The sequence below is a fragment of the Anomaloglossus baeobatrachus genome, chromosome 8 (genome assembly GCF_048569485.1).
Source record: "Anomaloglossus baeobatrachus isolate aAnoBae1 chromosome 8, aAnoBae1.hap1, whole genome shotgun sequence".
NCBI lineage: Eukaryota > Metazoa > Chordata > Amphibia > Anura > Aromobatidae > Anomaloglossus > Anomaloglossus baeobatrachus.
The window spans coordinates 24,360,757-24,377,829 of NC_134360.1; the positions used below are offsets into that span (position 1 = coordinate 24,360,757).

The 17,073-nt window shown below is 46.4% G+C and overlaps 1 protein-coding gene across 1 annotated transcript in view; it reads right to left on the reverse strand.

Moving 5' to 3' along the window:
* The window catches only part of ADAMTS9 (ADAM metallopeptidase with thrombospondin type 1 motif 9), a 361,962-nt gene that overhangs the window by 62,785 nt on the left and 282,104 nt on the right, over nucleotides 1-17,073 (reverse strand). Inside the window, exon 29 of the mRNA XM_075321378.1 lies at nucleotides 12,630-12,797. Within this exon, the coding sequence (XP_075177493.1) occupies nucleotides 12,630-12,797 (168 nt within the window). The remainder of the gene's footprint in view (nucleotides 1-12,629; nucleotides 12,798-17,073) is intronic.

The window sequence follows — 17,073 nt, forward strand, 5'->3', positions numbered from 1 at the left end:
ACTTTCATGGAGTCTTCTCTTTACTGTTGACTTAGAGACAGATACACCTACTTCACTGAGAGTGTTCTGGACTTCAGTTGATGTTGTGAACGGGTTCTTCTTCACCAAAGAAAGTATGCGGCGATCATCCACCACTGTTGTCATCCGTGGACGCCCAGGCCTTTTTGAGTTCCCAAGCTCACCAGTCAATTCCTTTTTTCTCAGAATGTTCCCGACTGTTGATTTTGCTACTCCAAGCATGTCTGCTATCTCTCTGATGGATTTTTTTTTTTTCAGCCTCAGGATGTTCTGCTTCACCTCAATTGAGAGTTCCTTTGACCGCATGTTGTCTGGTCACAGCAACAGCTTCCAAATGCAAAACCACACACCTGTAATCAACCCCAGACCTTTTAACTACTTCATTGATTACAGGTTAACGAGGGAGACGCCTTCAGAGTTAATTGCAGCCCTTAGAGTCCCTTGTCCAATTACTTTTGGTCCCTTGAAAAAGAGGAGGCTATGCATTACAGAGCTAAGATTCCTAAACCCTTTCTCCGATTTGGATGTGAAAACTCTCATATTGCAGCTGGGAGTGTGCACTTTCAGCCCATATTATATATATAATTGTATTTCTGAACATGTTTTTGTAAACAGCTAAAATAACAAAACTTGTGTCACTGTCCAAATATTTCTGGACCTAACTGTATGTCTACATTATGCTGCTCTTAGGTGACAGATTCCCTGTAAGTAAAGATGCTTATTTTATGGGGAACACAGTTATTTACTAAAACAGCAATGTCAGTAGGGTGACAGCGCCTCTCTAATTCTGTATGGTGACCGTACATATCTTATACTTTGATGCAGTATTTCCTTTTAGACAAATATTTTTACGTTACTTTACAGCAGATTTTACATTCATAGCTTCGGGCTATAAATCAGAATATAAGTACATAAGAGTATTTCCGGTTGCATATAACAGTGTGGCTGTTGTTTGGTGCCTCGGATGTGGGGCACATAGGACGGTGGCCAGGTGATCCTGGCACCACAACACACGCTCTATACTATTCTATTGTATGACCTGCCATGAATGGGATAATCTGAAGCGCTTTACATCTACTTGTACCGGCGTATCCTCACTGAGGCCATTGTGCGCAGCTCAGCTACGGTCATAGATCAGGAACACCAAGGAACAATAATTGTGCCAAATCAGCTTAACTCCTTGTGGCCCATGATTCAGCCTAAGGCTCTATACACATGTATGTGCAGATTTCGTCATGTATGGTGGTAAAAACGTAACGACATGCAGGACTATCTTTGCATTGAAGCCACAGGGTCTGACAGTGATTGTTTCCATTGTGTAGTGCAAGGCGGCTTTCCTTAAAACCACGTGTAAATGGCTGATTTTACACTACTGTAAATAAGACTTTAAATCAGAGAACGCTGTATGGATACGACACATGCGCTCATGCTTTAGAGCTGCGCTCCATTCTTCGCGGGACTGGAGATGCCGATTCTTGTGATCACTGATTATCTTACCAATCCTGGCTCATGCTTCAGAGCTGCGCTCTATTCTACGCAGGACTGGAGGTGCCGGTTCTTGTGATCACTGACGATCTTACCTATCCTTTCTCATGTTTCAGAGCTGCGCTCCATTCTACGCGGGACTGGAGACGCCGATCCTTGTGATCACTAATGATCTTACCTTTCCTGGCTCATGCTTCAGAGCTGCGCTCCATTCTACGCGGAACTGGAAACGCCGATTCTTGTAATCACTGACAATCTGACTTATCTTGGCTCATGCTTCAGAGCTGCGCCTGAAGCCGTAGTGGTGCCCCAGGGTACTGCGCCTCACTTAAGGTGCAGTATTCATCTTGGATGCAGAGGAGGTCGTCACCGGTAACAACCACAACCACAACCAACACATAACACGGGAGCTCTTTCACTGGGACCGGGCTAGGGTAGGTGCTGGGGTAGCCATCACGAGGTATGGGACCTCATGCCCACTAGTCAGGGACCTGGGAGGCGGGGCACCCACAGGGGGAAGTGAGGAGCCATCCGACACACAATAGGCAGTCTGCACCGGACAGTGTCCGTGTGAGGTCGCACTTTGGAGGAGCAGCAGACAACAAACAGTTCGGGGCCCGTGGTCTGGAGCTGGAGGCTCGATCCGGGTTCTTAGGAAAAGAAGGGGAATCCCAGTGTTTGCAGCGAGTGCAGCAGGCACTCGTGACCCGTTCCACGGCCCAGGAGCTGGGGTGGAGGGAGACCACTGAAAGGAGACTAACAGAAGGGACTGCCAGTCACGACCTCCGAAGTATCCGGGATAGGCTGGAGCCCATCACAGCGGGGATCGGCACTTTCCAACGGCTGAATGTGTGAGCAGGGAGTAAAGGGACTTTGAACTGTACCGCTTGTGTCGTCCCGTTACTGCCGGCGCCCATGTCATTGCGCTTCCGGCGCTATCAGCGTCTGAGGGACTACCACCACCATTGTCCTCCCTGGGGCCTAGCGCTACCTGTGGAGAGCTACAACATCCGAGCTGCGTAGCCATCCGTCCCAGCAGAGAAAGCACCCGCAGCGGCGGCTAATACTGGCTACACACCACAGGTGGCATCACGAACAACTACCCCCATCATCCCCATTCCTCAAAAAGCCGGTTTTATTGACACCGGACGGGGTCACGGAAACGGGCGAGGCCACCGCGGTGACCTAGGAGAAATATTGCGGCCCGGTTATGGGTAACCTCAGACCACCATGGGCGCGTCAATCCGTTCACATACGAGACTGGAGACGTCGGATCTTGTGATCACTGATGATCTTACCTATCCTGCGAACGCAGATCACTCGAGTCCCTGTCCCTAGACTTGTTCATCTGTTTTACCTTATAGGGGCCCACGTGTCATAGTAATCCCAGATAATATAACTGACAACAAATGCAATACTGCCGTAATATACTGAGCCCTTAAAAACACAGCCTTCCTTTCTCTTATGTAAACTGTGAATTTAGGAATATATTGTAAACTGAGGCCTTTCCCCTCTTCCTGTCTATACAATGGTCATCTTTTCACCCCATAATGGTCTCCTAACCTCACATTGGCAGTTATAAAATTTTAGGGAGGTTCCCCATGTTAGATATTTCAGGTCGGGGCGGGGTACCGGCTGTTGTTGCAGCTAAGTAATTAACTACGTATCTATGAAGACCAGTGACGTAATTAGCGTCCAATGGGCCCTCATGCAAGATTTGGACCTGGGCCCCCTCCCTGCATATTCAGATGTATGGGTCCTGTAGCACTTTCTAAATCCTATAAAGACATAACTGTTGCCCCCCTCTCAGTTCATTTTGTAGTAATGTTCTCCATCCTGTACTAAGATCCCCCATTCTGGGCCCCTTCCAGGTATACATGTCCCTCATCCTGCATATATGTACCAATGCTGGTATATATGTCCCCCATCCTGGGCCTCATCATGGTATGCATATTACGATCCTGGTATATTTTTCCCCATCCTGGTTAACATGTCCCCCATCCTGATATATGTCCCCATCTTGTTATATATGTCCCCTCATCCTAGTATATATGTACCAATGCTGGTATATATGTCTCACATCCTGGTATACATATCCCCCATCCTGAGCCTCATCATGCTATGCATGTTCTCATCCTGATATATTTGTCCCCATCCTGGTTAACATGTCCCCCATCTTGTTATATATGTCCCCTCATCCTGGTATATATGTCCCCCATCCTTGCATATATGTCCCCCATCCTAGTTAATGTGTCCCCCATTCTTGTATATATGTCCTCTATCCTAGTTAATGTGTCTCCCATCCTGGCCTCATCCTGGTATATATCTCCCCCATCCTGATATATATGTTCCCCATCCTGGTATATATGTCTCCCATCCTAGTAAATATATACGCCTTCCTGTTAATTATGTCCCTTATGTTGGTATATATGTTCCCCATCCTGATATATATGTTCCACATCCTGGGCTCATCCTAGTATATATCTCCCCTATCCTGATATATATGTCCCCCATCCTGATATATATGCCCCCCCCTTCTGGTTAATATGTCCCCATCCTGATATATATGTCCCAAATCCTAGGTTCCTTCCTGGTAACTATATCACCTGTCTGCCGCTGTCCTCTAACGCAATAAAAAAAAACAAAACATTCTTCTCAGCTTCCTCTGTTCTCATGATGAGTGACTACATCCTCTGTAGCCGGCTAGGAGGCCAGCAGCTGTCATTGTTGAGCCTGCTATGGTGAGGCATGATGTCACTGCCATGCGATGCCGATGCCTGGCACTCCGATGTCAGCTGCTGACGTCTGATTGGGCCGGCTGCATGTATTGCTGTGCAGACACTTAATGGCTCTCTGCACCACAATACACTTCAGCTGAATGTGTGTCCTCAGATGCACATCCAGGTGAGGTAGGAGCTGGGGTTGGCAAGCCCCATTCCAGCACAGGTCTGGTTGATGTCACACTCTGTGCGACCGCAATCATTATGATCCTGATTGAGTTTTATTTTCAAGGCAGCGCTACATAAAAAAAAAAAAGATATGCAAAGTAGCTGATTTGCATACATGTTTTAGGCAAATGCAAGGCATATGCTAGGGATGCTGACGCCAACTTCATTTGGTGGCAGTCACCTCTAGGTAAAAACTGAATGGAGATGTGACCGACAATTTGCACCATTCTGCAGGAATATAGGGATCTGGCATGTCTGATTTCGGACTGCCGACCCTTTTGTTTTAGGTGAGATAAGTCCCACCACCACCACCAAAGATGTCTGTCAGTGGCTCTCATAGACAGATTGCTACAGAACAACCTCTCCGTAGCATATACTGCGTACCATGTAATTGTTTTTTTATTGCTTTTAAGCATTTCCATCTGTTTCATGTAAAAATGATCTTTTTTTTTCCATCTCTTTTTTCACTTACAAGCTGCAATAAAAGACACGGCCATTGGAGGGGGGAGGCGCTGTTACTGCAAAACAAGCAAACTTTTGTCTAATCATGGACAGCCCCTTTAAGAAATGGCTAAATTCCATTTTTTAACAGCTTGAGAGAAGAGCAGATTTCTATCGTAATTTTCGGTAATCCGGAGCAGATGGTCGGTGTCTGCGTGTGACAAGACATGCGAGAGCAAATAAACTTTGCATTACTGGAAGTGTTTACTACACGAGAGCGGCTCTGTCACGTGTGACCCATTCATAGGTAGGGGCAGTAATTACACATGGGATTACCAGAGCTGACAGTTGGGAGGGTTTTATTTGGGTTGGAGGGTCTGGGAAAATCTCCTGCCATGCTTAATTACTGGGGTCATATTAATTCCACAGCCCGTGTGCTCCTCCTGCAGTAAGACGCAGTATGGGTCCTCAATTACAGAGCGCTTTTATCCTCCAGTAAAGCGATGGAGGCCGATCTCACACTTACTGGTACAAATAATTGTATGCGGCTTGTGCGGAGAAATCGCTCGTAGTTTTCTCGAATGTTGTGCACTGACTGTAAGGTTCCTAGAGTCACCCTTTCATGTATGGAACAACATGAAGACGAGCCTTTCCGTAAGGACCTATGGATTGTAGTTATTGATGTACTCCAGTTTAACTATGACCATCTTATGATTTGTGGCATATTACGGCTTTGCAATCCAACAGTTGTATGGAGCCATGATATAGTCTTCTTTAGGACCCCCATTGTAAAGTGGTATTTTCCCATAGATATATGCTGCGGCATTGACCAGCAGAGACTTCCTCCCATCCAGTTCCTGTTGGCATGGCTTTGCATGTACACTCCAATTTGGATAGTGCTGTTCATCTTGTGCTTGCTCGTTCACACAATTCTACAGTTGTAGAAAGTTCGCTGGCCAATTTGTGAAATCCAATATTGTGCACAACAAAGGGTGGTGGCCATAGGGGAAGGGAGCAAAGTCCGGCCCTGGAGCTAAAACAGTACATTGTGGTTTGTCCTGATGAAGAACCCAGTAACGTGTAGAGTTCAATAAACAGCACGTCTTCCACACCACGTCTTCTGAGGATTCTTATACTGATCATATCCTCTCTACAGCTGTAGACACCAGAAAGGTGGAAGTCAGCAGTTCTATATAGGGAGCAAAGCCCGGCCCTGGAGCTAAACAACTACAGTGTGGTTTATCCTGATGAAGAAACCAGTAATGTGTAGACTTAAAAACAAATCCACCACGTCTTCTGAGCCTTCTATCACTGATCATATCCACTCTCTCACTTCACTTTCTAGAGCTGTAGAAAGTTCACTGGCCACTTTGTGAAATCCAATGTGGTGCACAACAAAGGACGGTGGCCATAGGGGAAGGAAGCAAAACCCGGACCTGGAGCTGAAACAGTACATTGTGGTTTGTCCTGATGAAGAAACCAGTAACATGTAAATTTCTATAAACAGCACGTCTTCCACACCATGCCTTCTGAGCCTTCTTGTACTGATCATATCCACTCTTTCACTTCACTCTCTACAGCTGTAGACACCAGACAGATGGAATTCGGCAGTTCTATATAGGGAGCAAAGCCCGGCCCTGGAGCTAAACAAGTACATTGTGGTTTATCCTGATGAAAAAAACAATATTCTGTAGACTTCAAAAAAATCCACCACGTCTTCTGAGCCTTCTTGCACTGATCATATCCACGCTCTCACTTTTCTCTGTACAGCTGTAGAAAGTTCGCTGGCCACTTTATGAAACCCAATGTGGCACACAAAAAGGGCGGTGGCCATGGGGAAAGGGAGCAAGGCCCGGCCCTGGAGCTAAAATAGTACATTGTGGTTTGTCCTGATGAAGAAACCAGTAACGCGTAGACTTCAATTAACCGCAAGTCTTCCACACCACATCTTCTGAGCCTTCTTACACTGAACATATCCACTCTCTCACTTCACTCTCTACAGTTGTAGAAAGTTTGCTGGCCACATTGTGAAACCCAATGTGGTGTACAACAAAGGGCGGTGACCATAGGAAAGGGAGCAAAGCCCGGCCGTGGAGCTAAAACACTACATTGTGGTTTGTCCTGATGAAGAACCCAGTAACGTGTAGAGCTCAGTAACCTGCATGTCTTCCACACCACGCCTTCTGAGCCTTCTTGTAGTGATCACATCCACTTTCTCAGTTCACTTTCTATAGCTGTAGATTGTGACACACCAGGAAGATGGAAGTCGGCAGTTCTATATAGCAATGCAGGTCTTCATTGTGGGAGGCATCCAGGGTGAACCTGACTTTTTATTTTTTATGGACAACTTATTAAAAAATTACAAACAGACAATGTTTTTTATGGACACATTGGAAAACCATAATAAAGCATAAGGATTATGATGGGTGAACCCGCAGATATCCATAATTGGCGGGTCCAATCGGGTTTAAAAAAAACCCTCAGTTCGAACCTGGAATTAATTCTGGTCGGATGCTTGGTGCTGCACCAAATTTGTATCTCCTGGCAGAAAACCGCATTGAAACAGCATCAAAACTGTTTTTGTGCATTTTCTTTTTTGCCAGGAGATGCAGATTTGGTGCTGAGATTTATACACCAAATTCCTGCACCAAATCTACATCTCCTGGCAAAAAATTTGCATTAAAACCGCATGGAAGTATGGATCTCGTATCTACTGCAGGTCTGGACTGGGAATCCCTGAGACTGACAGGACCAGTAAGAGCAGGGATAGTCCATGAGGAACGAAATGTGAACCTTGAAGTGTACTGTGCTATTAACAAGCCTAGCGGAAGTTTATGTGCTTGTTATTATGTGTTACAAGTGGACGAAAATGGACTGTTTGAAACGGTTCACGTGGGGCGGCTCCTGAAACTGAAGACTTTGAGTCAGCAGAGGTCTGTTGCCCACCAGTGAGTACAATACGAGGGCAGGGTCCTCTCTCCTCCTGTATCCTCACCCATCCCCTGTAGACTGTGAGCCCTCGCGGGCAGGGTCCTCTCTCCTCCTGTATCCTCACCCATCCCCTGTAGACTGTCAGCCCTCGAGGGCAGGGTCCTCTCTCCTCCTGTATACTCACACATCCCCTGTACACTGTTAGCCCTCGCGGGCAGGGTCCTCTCTCCTCATGTATCCTCACCCATCCCCTGTAGACTGTGAGCCCTCGTGGGAAAGGTCTCTATCCTCCTGTATCCTCACCCATCCCCTGTAGACTGTGAGCCCTTGCGGGCAGGGTCCGTTCTCCTCCTGTATCCTCACCCATCCCCTGTAGACAGTGAGCCCAGGGCAGGGTCCGCTCACCTCCTGTATCCTCCCCCATCCCCTGTACACTGTTAGCCCTCGCGGGCAGGGTCCTCTCTCCTCCTGTATCCTCACCCATCCCCTGTAGACTGTGAGCCCTCGTGGGCAAGGTCCTCTCTCCTCCTGTATCCTCACCCATCCCCTGTAGACTGTGAGCCCTTGCGGGCAGGGTCCTTTCTCCTCCTGTATCCTCACCCATCCCCTGTAGACAGTGAGCCCAGGGCAGGGTCCGCTCACCTCCTGTATCCTCACCCATCCCCTGTAGACTGTGAGCTCTAGCGGGCAGGGTCCTCTCTCCTCCTGTACCAGTCTGTGCCTTGTATTGTTCATGATTGTTGTACTTGTTTTTTTATGTATACCCTTATTATTTGTAAAGCTCCATGGAATAAATGGCGCTATAATAATAAATAATAATAATAATATTGCTAAAGAATATGCTGTCTACGTACTAACAACAGCAGAAGATATGTGAAGAGTTAAGAACATAAACAACAGAGAAAGGTATCCTAGCAGGTCTTCCACTGACTGGCAGAAACAAAAGCAAACTGGCTGGACATCAAAATGAGAATATCACCAACAAAAAATACAAATGGGGAAAGTATTTAAAGACCCACCCGAAAGGTGATTGGGCAGACAATCGAGTAAATCAATACACCTGTTACTATAATAGAACTAAAGCAAGGATAACAGAAACTAAACACCCCAAGAAAAAGTGTATCTGTGTGATCCGGCACAGACAGAAAAGTCACCCAGAAAGCACAGACTCAAGGGTTTGAATCCAGACGCATGACAGTATCACTGCATCCAATGTCGGCAAGTAGTGCCACAGACTGTGCAGGACATCACTGGTATCCTGATCCAGGACCGAGAGGAAATACCCCGGGATACCATCCATCGTCTCACAAGGAGAATGCCTAGATGTTGTCTGGAGTCCATGTTGTGACTCCCTGGCCTATCAGGTCGTCACAGGGTATTGTGCAATCTTCCCTTCTGCACAGTATCCACTCCTCCTTGGTTACGGGTCCCTGACCTTTGGTGTTGCTAAGAACAAGCTAATCAAAATCCTAGGAATACTCTGCACCACTCCCACCAGACACACCAGTGGCCAGCCTGAAGGGAATAGGGCCGCCCACTTGGGGGGTTGGTTAGGGAGGGTCAGGAGTGTCAGGAGTAGTGAGTTGAGAGAAGTGTAGCGTTGGAGGAGGTTGGGAGCAGGGCTCCTGGAGACTACTAGGTGGCAGACGTTGGTCTGGGCCTGGTAGGAGCTGGAACCCCGGTCGCAGGAGATCGTGACAAGGGTCACGGAACTGCCGAGGAGGGCAGCGGGCGGCCCTGTGCCATCTCCGGGCAGGGGCCAGGGCACAACGGGGTATGTGGACCCTAGGCCGGGAAGTAGCTTCACGCGTCCTGGTAATTTGCCTGACGAGGACAGAGCCTTCAAGATTCGTCCTCCACCCGCTCCAAAATTGGGGTACTAGGGCAACGAGGGGGATAGGGCTTTCCCAATCCGCAGTCCAGAAAATCCCAAGCGTGAACCCTGAGAGCAAGCTCACCCAGTTAGCCACACTGGTGAGCGGGACCCGACAAGTTTTACAGTACAGGGGCCAATCAGTAGAAAGGTGCCAAGGAAAAGGTCACAGGCTAACAAGCAACACCAACGGCCACGGGATCCAGGCGTGCTCCCTCCCTGCTGCAGTGGTGCTCAAAACTTTGGTTTACAAGTTGTCGGTGTCAGCGTTATTGGACTTAGTGAGTACGCAGTGACCCTTACCTCCCCAACGGTATCCCTCTGCCAGCATCACCAAGCCCCGGGGCATCCCCCCTACCCACAGAGGGGTTAAACACCTGGCTGCCATCCCATCGCCACCAGGTGCTCCCAACGGCAGCGGTGGTCCACCTTACCACACACCATGGGTAGTGTCATGAACTTTAACCATACAGCCCCCTGTAAATACCCCCTTTTTCATTTTGAGTGGCCGCACGACCCCAGGGTCCGGAGACCCCTCGATCCACCGCGGATACGGATCCGAATAGTTCCGGCTGCTGACACAGGGGCGGTACAATGTACACACTAATGAGTCACATTACGAATTGTTGTGATAAAATTAATGCTACCTGAATCTGCCTATGACTTTTGTGATGAATTGGAATCCAGCCCTCACTCGATTAATGATTTTGGTCTCCAGTGATCGTCAATCAATAAACATTTTCAAACTGATCCTTTTGTTCACCGAGATCCAATGTTTGATTTAAGTGTCCCCATACTTTTGGGGGGCAGTGACAGGGTCTGAGATAAGATGACGACTTTCTCACTGGTGAATAAAGTTCCCCCCTTAAAAAAAAGTTTTAGAAGAGTAAATCCAAATGGCATCTCATGTCCATTTTCTTGTGTTCCCTAGTAATTGCGCACTCCCTCCTCACCCTACAAGAAAGGTGGGACTGAAGGAGGCCGATTCTCATGAGTGGACATTTTAGCGGTTGGACCTGCAATGATTGGAGATTTATAGACATTTCTATTAATATTTCACAATAGAGTTCTGATTGGTGGAGAAAAAAAAAGTCCTGTATAATTTGTGCCTATCAGACATTTGCGATATATACTTTTGAAATGCCATATATTTTGCAGTCCTTGGGTCTTTGGATCTTCTAGACAACCCCTTTCGTAAAAGAGGATCAACTGATCTCGTGGCTCAAGCAAGAGTAAGGGGTACATTGCACGTTGCGACATCGCTACTGCGATATCGTCGGGGTCAAATCGAAAGTGACGCACATCCGGCACCGCTAACGACGTCGCAACGTGTAAAGCCTAGATGCGCCGATAAACGATCGCAAAAGCGTCGTAAATCAGCGATCTGTGTAGCGTCGGTCATAATGTCGCACCGATAGGAGATACGATGTTGTTCCTCGTTCCTGCGGCAGCACACATCGCTGTGTGTGAAGCCGCAGGAGGGAGGAACATCTCCTTACCTGCCTCCACCAGCTATGCGGAAGGAAGTAGGTGGGCGGGATGTTTACGTCCCGCTCATCTACGCCCCTCCGCTTCTAATGGCCGTGTGACGCTGTGACGCCGCACGACCCGCCCCCTTAGGAAGGAGGCGGGTCGCCGGCCAGAGCGACGTCGCAGGGCAGGTAAGTGCGTGTGAAGCTGCCGTAGCGATAATGTTCACTACAGCAGCTATCACAAGATATCGCCTCTGCGACGGGGGGCGGGGACTATCACGCTCGGCATCGCTATCATAGGCTAGCGATGTCGCAGCGTGCAAAGTACCCCTAACTCCTAGACGAATGCTCCTTTGTCCTGCAGTGGCCACTACAGGAGAAGTGTGGTATTGCAACAGTTTCCTCTTATTAAAGGAGAGAGTGAGCGCTGATAGGAGGCCTCCTATGACATCCTTACGTTTTAAAGGGACAGCTCCTTAACTTTAATATTACTAAAGATGGAAGTAATGTAGGTATTTGTACTGCAAAACATAGAACCAGATACAAACACCAAACATTTCATTTTTTTTCTCCATTTCTCTTGTATATCTCTTCGTACTGAAGCCGCTGTATCCAATCTCCCATATTTCGCCTTTATAACAATCTGCTTTATCTCAGAGGTCCTGACATCCATCCATTGTCAATAACAAAATGTAATCGAACTGTAAGGATGCGATAGCTCACAAGTGCAGAGATCACCCGGCTTTGTAGTGATCGGGTCTAAATGGTATATTTCTATATATACCTCATACACAGAGAGTCCTGCATATAAATGACGAAACTTTCTGCATTCCTCTCCCTTATAAATGACCTGACTAGTAATAATGAAATATTTTTATCATTCAAAAAGAAGCCAGTATTGATTTTATGGTGAGGTAGGTATTAACTTTTGCCAATCTGAACAATCAAAGCTGAAGTGTAAAGCATGAGGGAAGGGACAAAGGGCCAACCTATTAATACAGCAGATATAAATTAAGCCCTTGTTTATAAACAGCTTTTCTTAAATAATTATTCAATAAGATGCAAACATAATACCGCCACATATTGCTCACACAATACAGTCGATCACTGCCCAAATCAAGCTAAGATTCAATGTCCTCATAATTCCACCAAACATTGGCTAAATATCACTGAAATGTGGCTGTAACTGCGCCATTCGCTCTCTTGCTGGATGAACCCACAAGTACTGAGACTGACACTTTCAGGTTGTTCCCGAGGGTCCTGCCGATGGCACCCCTGGGAAATGGGAGCCCCGGGCATTTGGCTAGTTTGCCCTAAAAACAACTCTCCGCACATTAGATCTACTGTTACATTGACAATCCTAAATCCTAGACCTTACGGTATTATGATTATAATCAGCAACGATCATCATAAGCCAATATTCTGTATAAAAACACATAACTGCGGAGTTTTGTAACTTACTTTTCCCCACTCTCCTGCTTTCCACTTTGGGCACCTGCCTCCTCGGCATTTCTTCTGTATGTTTGGCTTTGCCAGGTGCTTGCAGTAGTCATTTCCCACATTGGAGCCATCTTTAGCCACGCAGTACACCACCCTGTTCTTCACGCCTCGTCCGCAGGACACAGAGCACTAGAATGACAGGAAGAATGTGTTATTTACTGTTTTCACAATTAGAAAGATCATAAAATATTTTAAGTACAAAAACATATGATGGAAAAAAACAAACATTTTTTTCCCCTAAAATGGGTCTATAATTATTAACTTGTATTACTCAACTAACAGGGCACATACTTCAAAGACTGCAGATCCATATTGGGGCATTACTTGGGTATTATTATAAGTAGAATTTATTTTTAAAGTGCCATTGATTCCATGATGCTGTACATGAGAAGAGGCTGGGGGTTGCATAAAAAAAAACACAAATTACAGTGAACTAACAATGACAGACTGGTACAGAGGAGACTTGCGGACTTACAGACTACAGTATAATGGAGAAAGAGACAATAGGTTGGGGGTTGTGGGAGCTCCGCGGGTGGTGAGGTGGCAGCTCCGGTGATGGTGAGGTGGCCGCTCTCGTGGTGGTAGTGTGGAAGCTCCTGTGGTGGTGAGGTGGCAGCTCCGATTGTGGTAGGATGGAAGCTCTGGTGGGGGTGCTGTGGCAGCCCCGGTGGTGGTGAGGTGGCTGCTCCAGTGGTGGTGAGGTGGCAGCTCTGATGGTGATTAGTTGACAGCTCCAGTGGGGGGTGAGGTGGTAGCTCCGGTGATGGTAGCTCCAGAGGTGGTAAGCTGGCAGCTCTGGTGGTGATGAGTTGACAGCTCCAGTGGGGGTGAGGTGGTAGTTCTGTTGGTGGTGAAGTGGCAGCTCCGGAGGTGTTAAGGTGGCAGCTCTGGAGGTAATAGCTCTGGTGGGGGGTGAGGTGGCAGCTCCAGTCATGGTGAAATGGCTGCTCTAGTTGTGGTGTGGTGGCAGCTCTGGTGGTGATGAGGTGACAGCTCCGGTGGGGGTGCGGTGGCAGCTCTGGTGGTAATAGCTCTGGTGGGGGGTGAGGTGGCAGCTCCAGTCATGGTGAAATGGCTGCTCTAGTTGTGGTGTGGTGGCAGCTCTGGTGGTGATGAGGTGACAGCTCCGGTGGGGGTGCGGTGGCAGGTCTGGTGGTAGTGAGAATTATTGCAGGCTGTAAGCTTTTGTGAAAATATACGTTTTCAGGTTCCGTCTGAGAGTTCCGAATGTGGTAGCTAATAATCGGACATGTTGGGACACAGAATTCCAGAGGATGGTGGATACTTGGCGGAAGTCTTGTAGGTGATTAGGTAAGGAACATACGAGTGTGGAGGAGAGAAGGAAATCATGGGAGGTCCGGAGATTACGTGTTTGAAGATATTGGGAGATTAGTTCAGCCATATACGGAGAAGACAGATTATGGACGGCATTGTAGGGCAGTGTTAATAGTTTGAATTGGATACGTTGGGGAATTAAGAGCCAATGAAGGGTTTGCCAAGGGAAGAAGTAGAGTAGTCACGAGGATAGATGTGGATTAGTTGGGCAGCAGAGTTATGGATGGACTGAAAAGATGCGGTAGTCTTAGTAGAATGGCTACAGAAGAGGATATTGCAGTATTCAAGATGGGAGATATTGAGGGCATGCAATATTTAGTAACTTGAGGTTTGAAGAAAGGACAGATTCTGGAAATATTTTTGAATTGGAGATGGCAAGAGGTTATAAGGGCTTGGATGCATGGTTTGAAAGAAAAGGCAGAGTCAAGGGTTTCTCTGAGGCAATGGACATCTGTTAAGGAGGAAGCATAATGTCATTTATTGTGATAGTTTGTGTAGGAGAGTTAGGTGAGGTGGAGAAAAGATGATGAGTTCAGATTAGTCCACATTAAGATTTAGGGAGCGAGAGGAGAAGAAGAAAGATACACACTCTGGGATTTTGGACAGCAGAGAGGTGACGTCTGGCCAGACAGGTAGATCTGACTGTCATCAGCATATAGATAGTACTGGAAGCCATGGATTTACCCCAGGCCAAAGGTATAAATGGATATGAGAAGAGGTTCTAGGACAGAGTCATGAGGGACACCAACAGAGAGAGGGTCGGGATGGGGAGGTACCGTGGGAATGGAAGATGCGGTTGGAGAGGTATAAGGAGATCTAGGAGAAGGCGAGGTCTTTGACGCCAAGAGTAGAACGGAGCTGGAGTAGGAGTGAGTGGTTGATTGTGTCAAAGGCAGACGACAGGTCTAGGAGGAGGAAGATAGCTTGGCACTAAGTTGTTAGTAATTTTTGGTTAGTGCAGTTTAGGTGGAGTGGTGGGGACGGAAGACAGATTGTCGGTTGCCAAAGAGTGAGTTACATGAGAGGTGGGAGGAAAGCTCAGCATCGACAAAGTTCTCGAGGAATTTGGAGGCGAACGGAAGAAGGAATATGGGGCTATAGGTGGACATAGAGGTCAGGTTGGGGGATGGTATTAAGTACATGCATTACGCCTGCACATATCATGATCTCGATGGAGAGGCGACACTATTATTGTAAATGCAAAATGTACATATATAAATAGTATGTCAATTCTCTAGGAAGTAAGAAAGAATATTTTTTATTGGTGTTCTGCCATTTGCTCTTTCCTTCTCTCTCTTTCCTTCTTTTTTTCCTTCATTCTTTTTTTAGCTCTCGTTAAGTAATTTAATTTAGTTTCTTTTATTTTTTTTATCTCCCTCTTCATATTTTCCTTCTTTATTTTGTGAACTGCTTCATTTCTTCTTTTGTTCCTTCATTACTTTTTATTTCCTTCATTCCTTCCTTCTTTTTTTTACTTACTAATTTCCTTCTATTTTTCTTCTTACTGTTTCTTGTTTCCTTTCTTCTGTTCTCCCACCTATTCTTTTTTCTTTCTTACTTCTTTTCATGTATTCCTTCCTGCTTCCCTCCCTTTTCTTCTTTTTTTTTCTTCCTATCTTCATCCCGTCTTCCTCCTTTCCTCTTTTTCTATCTTGCTTCCTTGCTCTTCTCTTTCCTTTCCGTCTTCCCTTTTCAGTTGTATCTTCTTTTCCCTTCTTTCACCTGCTTTCCTGTTATTCTCCTAAAAACAGTAAATCCCCTACACATTCTTTGGTCCCTGAGATCAACACTAAGGGCCTGAAAGAAGTTTTTCTGCAAAGTCCCTTAGGTTCACTAGAAGTGATCAAAAGCATCTCCTTGAGGATCACATTATCTTTCCAAACAGAACACAATTTACATAAAAGAAAAAGGGATCACAATTCAGAAACAAAGGTGCTGTCATAATTCCTCTGTGCAGAGCATCTTGCACACTAGGAGATGCTCTGCTGTGCTTTCCTGGGCTACTGGCTGACAGGTTGATTGACAGTGCATGCTTCCATGCTGGTTCTGGGAGGTGCTGATTACGCAGGTTTCCCCTCTTCCTGGTAATTGCACTGCTTCGTTACTGAGCATGCTCTTCCAGAACCTTGCCAGTCGTACATTCTGGTTCTGTAGTTGTGCTGTTGGCCTGTGTTTTTGCATGTATTCTGATCTTTGTTCCTTGACTCTGGACCGTTGTTTGACTCCTCTCTGCCCACACCCTGTTCCTATCGTGCCTCCTGGCTTTTAACCTTGCACTGTTTCCTGACCACGTCTGTTTTCTCCCTGAATCTATTTTGTGGTCTCCTGGAATTCTGACCCTCGGATTGTGACCTGACTACGCTTCTGTGTACTCCCTGTATCCGTATTTGTCCTCCTCTTACCAGACCCTGACTTTCCTGACTACTCTTCCGTCTGTACTATCCGTAAGTAGTGACTTGCATTATAGGTGCATTGAAACAAAAAATAATTTTTGGATTCAGGAGAAGAGTGGCAGTAAAACCAGATAAAAAGAATTACATATGATTGGTTCTATTTATCAGTTTTGGTCATTTTTAACCCTTTTTTTAAAACGCAAATTTAAAGTTTCTATCCTCACCAAAACCAAGATTGCAAATTGACAAATGACTGTGTTCCATTTACCTTTTTAGGCACAAAAATGTTTATCCTAATGTGCAAGGCGCCATCTGTTGTCCTATTCATGGCGTCTCGGCACCTTTCTTAAGTGGTTCAGTGAACATTCTTAGTCTTGACCACTTGTGTCATTCTGACACGTTCACTTTGATTCCTTATAAGGCTTCACTAAGATGTAAGAATCAAAAGACGTCTCCATCGTGGAAGAGATTAGACATGACAGCAGCTCGTAGCTCCGGCCTCTCAAACAGCACGACGCATTTCGCTCCGCCATCAGTTTGCACACACGTGGGTTCATCATTCGCTACCGCAATAATTCCGATTCTGCTAACTCTTTTGCATAATGTTCTTTTATTTTTATTTTTTTTACAGGAAAGGCAAATATCAAAAAAGAAAAGGAGACAGATCACCAAGCCGG